This window comes from Mandrillus leucophaeus, unplaced genomic scaffold, assembly GCF_000951045.1.
Source record: "Mandrillus leucophaeus isolate KB7577 unplaced genomic scaffold, Mleu.le_1.0 Scaffold74, whole genome shotgun sequence".
Lineage (NCBI taxonomy): Eukaryota > Metazoa > Chordata > Mammalia > Primates > Cercopithecidae > Mandrillus > Mandrillus leucophaeus.
In genome coordinates this window covers 2,835,814-2,840,930 of record NW_012108030.1, presented here as the reverse complement: position 1 = coordinate 2,840,930, position 5,117 = coordinate 2,835,814, and the positions used below count along the sequence as shown (strand labels likewise).

The window sequence follows — 5,117 nt, the reverse complement described above, 5'->3', positions numbered from 1 at the left end:
AGGCTGGAGTGCAGTGGCATGATCATGGCTCACTGCAGCCTCTGATACCTGGGCTTAAATGATCCTCCCACCTCAGCCTCCCAGGTAGCTGAGACACAGGTGCGTGCCAGCATGCACAACCAACTTTTTTGTAGTTTTGGTAGAGATGGGTTTCACCATGTTGCCCAGGCTGGTCTTGAATCCCTGACCTCAAGTGATTCACCCATCTCGGCCTCCCAAAGTACTGGGATTACAGGTGTGAGCCACCTCGCCCAGCCATATTTGTGTATATTCTATGACGTAACAGTCACAAACACCAGGGGCCCACTCCCCGTGGTGGCTTCACTCGCGTGTTCCTCTCCTACCACCAGGCACCACCCCTTCCCGGAGCAAACCACAATTTGCATTTTCTATTACTCCGTCTCATCAAACAAAAGCTGCTTCATCACATGCTCCTGTGTCTATGCAAGCACTGCTTGCCCCTGCGTTTCATGTGAATGACACCCCTGCAGAGTCTCCTGAAAGCTGCTCTTTTTACTCAAGTTTCTCCTCCTAACATTTATCCATATTAACAGCAGCCTTTTTGGTTTCACAATACATTTATTTAGAAAAGCAACATACAGTAATAGGTATTTCAGAGAATGCAGCAAAGGATAAAGACAAATACAAAAGACACTTGGGATACAACTGCTGGCTTCTGCCTTCCACACACAGTGGATTTTACTGTAACTGACTAGAGTCACTCTGGTGCCAGGAAGTTCCGAGCCATGTCCGTGGCCACCACTGGCAGCTGTGGCTATTTCTGTGGACTGTTGTTATGCCGGGCTTCATTGTTCTTTCATTTAACAAATGTCCCAGTCACATTTGTTGGACTGGGCTGGGGACATACAGGGGAACAACAGTGGGTCTCTGCCCGTGGGAGCTCACAATCTAACAGCGAGACGGACGCAAACGGCTAGCACAGGACAGCATAGCAAGTGTTACCCAAGGTACAGGCTCAGGGTGCTACGGGGACCTGCAAGGCGGCCACCTGAGCTTTGGGTAGCTGGGAAGGCTTCCTGGAGGAGGTGAGGCCCAGAGGTAGGGGTAAGCCTGGGCCAGGCAAAAGGCAGGCCTCTTGGCTCCCATCTGTGGTTCAACACCCTGTGTGTAGGCCCCTCAGCTGACCTGTCTTCTGTGCAATTCTCGATCCCACTGTTTGTTCTATTCACACTGTGCTGCTTTGTCTCGGTGGTTAGCTTTCACAAGCACACACCTCCTACTCCAAAACTTAGGCTGCTGTCTCCTGGGACGCTTTTTTTTTTTTTTTTTTGGAGACACAGTCTCTGTTGCCAGGCTGGAGTGCAGTGGTGTGATCCTGGCTCACTGCAACACCTCCCAGGTTCAAGTGATTCTCCTGCCTCAGCCTCCCGAGTAGCTGAGATCACAGGCACCCACCACACCTGGCTAATTTTTGTATTTTTAGTAGACACGGGTTTCACCATGTTGGTCAGGCTGGTCTTGAACTCCTGACCTCAAGTGATCGGCCTGCCTCAGCCACCCAAATTGCTGAGATTACAGGCGCTGAGCCACTGCGCCCTGCAGGCTTTGGAGGTTCTCTTACATTTGGTATTTTTCCATGACACCTATGACTACGCTTTGGAGAGAGCGGCTGTCCCCGCGACCCCGGCTGGGACCAAGACCACCCCTGCGTCTCCATTACCAGGTCGAGCCAGGATGAGGTGGGCGGTCGCAGTGGCTGGAAAGGGGCCAAAGACACTCAAATAAAAGCCACAGAAGCCACACCCATGAGGCTGCTGCCTGGGCAGAGGGCTCAGAATACTTCCTACATGGAAAAAGGCAGAGAACACAGCAATTGTCTCAAGGGCAGTCACGTGAAAGAAAGAAACATGTATCTTGCCACAACCCCAAACTAGACAACAGGGCGCGTTCCCCGCATGGAACTCCCAGGGCCCTGCTGTCGCTCAGTCGAAGGTGATGCGGAAGCTGCGCTCCTGCTCCTTGCGCCGGCCCTCGCACACCTTGGTCACCTCCTCCACCTTCCTCTGCAGCAGGGCCGAGTTCTGGTCGATCCACTGCAGCGAGCCCATGTGCGCGTTGAGGATCTTGCAGATCTGCTGCAGCGGGTCGCTGGTGTCGGCGGGGGCCCCGGACGTATTCAGGTGCTCGATGATGTCCTTGAGGTCCTGGGCCATGCGCTTGAGCTGCGCGTCGATGTTCTCGGCCAGCTTGTAGGTTTTCTCGCGCTCCTCATCCGCGTGCTGCAGGTAGATGGTTCCGCTCTGCTCCTTTACCAACTCCTCCAGCGGGCTCAGCAGGTCTTCCAGCTCCTTCTGCTGGGACAGGATGAAGTCGAGCTCCTGGTCCAGCCTCTTCTGGTCCAGCTTCACCTTCTCCACCTCGCGGTGCAGGCTGGTGATCTTCTCCCCGTTCTCGATCAGCGTGCGGTCCCAGGCGTTGACCTGGGTGGCCTGCTGGAGGAAGTGCCGCTCCTGGTCCTCTAGCTCCAGGCTCCATTTGTTGATCAGGCTCTCCAGCTGCGCGTAGGTCATGGCGGAGCTGGCGGCCGCCCCTGCAGCTGCACCAGGGCCAGGTGGAGCAGTCACAGCGGCTGCTGTATTGCTGGGGATCCCAGCTGGCGCCAGTGGTTTTAAATTCAAGGCAAAGCCGGTGGTGCTGCTGCTGCTGCTGGTAGCCGCGGCGGTGGCAGTGGTGGATGTTGCTGTGGAGGCGCCCGAAGCTGCTCCAGGTGCCTTTAAGCTGAAGCCCTGTGTCCCAGCAGCGGGGGCTCCCGCGGTGGTCGCAGGGGTACAGAGGGAGAGTCCGGTGGTGGCAGATGAGGTTGGAGCGGTTGCTATTGATGCAAAGAGGGTGGGCCCAGTACCGGTGGTGGTGGCTGTGGCTGTGGCAGCAGCTGGCTGCGTGACGCCTGCTGTGGTGACTGCTGGCGTGGCCGGAGTAAAGGGCAGAGTGGCAGGTGCTGTGGGCTGGGCTGAATTCCCCGCTGAGCCAATGTTGAAACCGGAGGGCTGGGCCGTGCTTCCACCAGTGAATGAGAAGCCTCCAGATGTGGTGGCTGGAGCCACAGAGGTGGTGGAGGGACCAAACACAAAGCCAGTGGGTGCTGTGCCCTGGCTGGAGGTGACAGTGCTCGATATGGCATTAGTGAGGTTGCTGCTGCCCAGCCCAAAGCCACTGGGGTTTGCCATGGCTGGGGTGGCAGCTGTGTTGCTCAAGTTGAGCTTTGAAGCACCGATCCCCAAAGAAAATCCAGTTCCCCCCGAGGCAAGAGTTGCTGTTCCAAAAGTGAAGCCTGTTGTCTGTGTGGCCGGAGTCTGAGTGGCGAGTGAGAACAGGCCGGTGGAAGGGGTACTTGTGGTTGGTTGGGAGGGAGCCCCAAAATTAAACCCTCCAGTGCCAGAGGTGGAGAAAGAAAACCCTGTAGCAGGTGTGGTTGTCGCTGTCTTTGCGGTGCCAAATGTGAACCCACCTGTAGGGGCCCCAGTGCCTCCAAAATTAAACCCGCTCATGGTTCCGGACTCTGGTGGCGGCAGCTACTCTGGCTCCCAAAGCAAATCCGCTGGTGTCTGAGACCTCGGGAAGATTTCTAAAGCAAAGGAAGTGACATTGTCAGATGGCAGTTTTGGAAAGGCAAGCCCAGTGGCATGACTGGGCACAGCTGGTTTGGAGGGTGGTGGGATGGGATTATGATACCATGCAGCAACCCCCCTTCGTCCTGTGTAACCTAAACCAGACTCTGCTACATCGAGAAGGATCCAGAAGCACAAATGCACGCTCCAGGGGTCAGGTACGAGCAGCCGGGTGCTAGGGACGTGCATGGCCACGTTCAGCACAGTGGAAAGTTCCCATTCTGGAGGATGAGGCGGGAGAACAGGACCTTGGACCCACTTCAGCCCGAGGAGATCAGATTTGAGGCACTGCCACAAGCGGGACTAGGACACAGAAGAACAGCTGTAGGACCTGCTCCCAGCGTGGGACCCAGTAAGGTTCCCTGGCTGACTCTAGCGGGGTGTGAGCGGATCAGCTCTTGCCACCCTGAGGGCCTCTCTGGACCTGAGAGAGAGAGATGGGGCAGGGAACCCGGGCTGGATGGCAGGATCTGGGCTGCTGAAGGTCCCCCAGGCCCACACCTGTACTCTCTAAGAGCAGGAGAGGACGTGCCCCTCCTAACTCAGGGGAGGGTCTGAAACCCATGTGCTCAGAGCACAGATGCCCCTGGCCACAGTGACTGGCTGGAGGATAAACTGAGACCTGAGCCAGGCAATCAGAGCCTCCCCTGGGATTTTCTCCATGCTCGGAAGGCAGCTGCCTCCTTCGCCTCTAAGTGTGGTGCAGGGGATTGCACCTGGGCCTCCCTTGGACACCTTCTCAACCACCTGCAGACACTGGGACATCACCGGAGACCACGAGCCCCACCAGAGATGGATGGGGTGGGGAACAGATAAAGAGCCCCCGAGAAGCCCCATGGGCCAAACATTTCCCTTCAGTCCAAACTGACTTGATGTTGGTAACGTCTAACCGAAAAATCTCCAAGTGGTGCCATCTATCAGCGGGATGGTGAGGAAAGGGTGAGAGGGAGTGCTGGATAGGGGTGGTTTTTTCTTTTGGGAAAGGGTTTTGCTCTGTCATACCAGCTGGAATGCAGTGACGTATCACAACTCACTGCAGCCTCAAGCTCTGGGGCCCAAGCGATCCTTCCACCTCAGCCTCCCAAAGTAGCTGGGGCTACAGGTACATGCCACCATGCCCGGCTAATCTTTTTTATTTTTTGTAGGAACGGGATTTCACTCTGTTGCCCTGGTCTTGAACTCTTGGGCTCAAGCGATCCTCCCTCTTTGTCCTCCCAAAGTGCTAGGACTATAGGTGAGAGCCCTCCAGATGATCAGAAGCATCCTTAGAAGATGGGTTTGACTGACTGGAGAGGGAAGAAAGCTTGTGGTGGCAAGAGCAGACTGGAGTGATGCGCTTTGGAACCTGAAGACGGGAGAAAGCCAGGAGCCAGGGAAGGCAGAAGCAGCTCTAAAAGCCGGAAATGGAAAGAGGGAGGCCCTGTCTAAAAAACAAACAAACAAACAGAACGAACAAAGTCATGACTGAGAAGCCAAGTGCCTGGCCCA

At 55.9% G+C, this 5,117-nt stretch overlaps 1 protein-coding gene across 10 annotated transcripts in view; it reads right to left on the bottom strand.

Annotated features, from left to right (window-relative positions):
• Nucleotides 1-559: 559 nt before the first annotated feature.
• NUP62 (nucleoporin 62kDa) overlaps nucleotides 560-5,117 on the bottom strand; it is a 25,592-nt gene continuing 21,034 nt past the window's right edge. For 6 of the 10 annotated variants that reach the window (XM_011966000.1, XM_011965994.1, XM_011965996.1 and 3 more), the window contains one exon: nucleotides 560-3,586. In XM_011966000.1, the coding sequence (XP_011821390.1) occupies nucleotides 1,944-3,509 (1,566 nt within the window). In that variant the 5' untranslated portion in view covers nucleotides 3,510-3,586 and the 3' untranslated portion in view covers nucleotides 560-1,943. Of the gene's footprint in view, nucleotides 3,587-4,788; nucleotides 5,054-5,117 lie in introns of all 10 variants that reach the window. The other 4 variants (XM_011965997.1, XM_011965999.1, XM_011966001.1 and 1 more) reach the window with 2 other exon arrangements.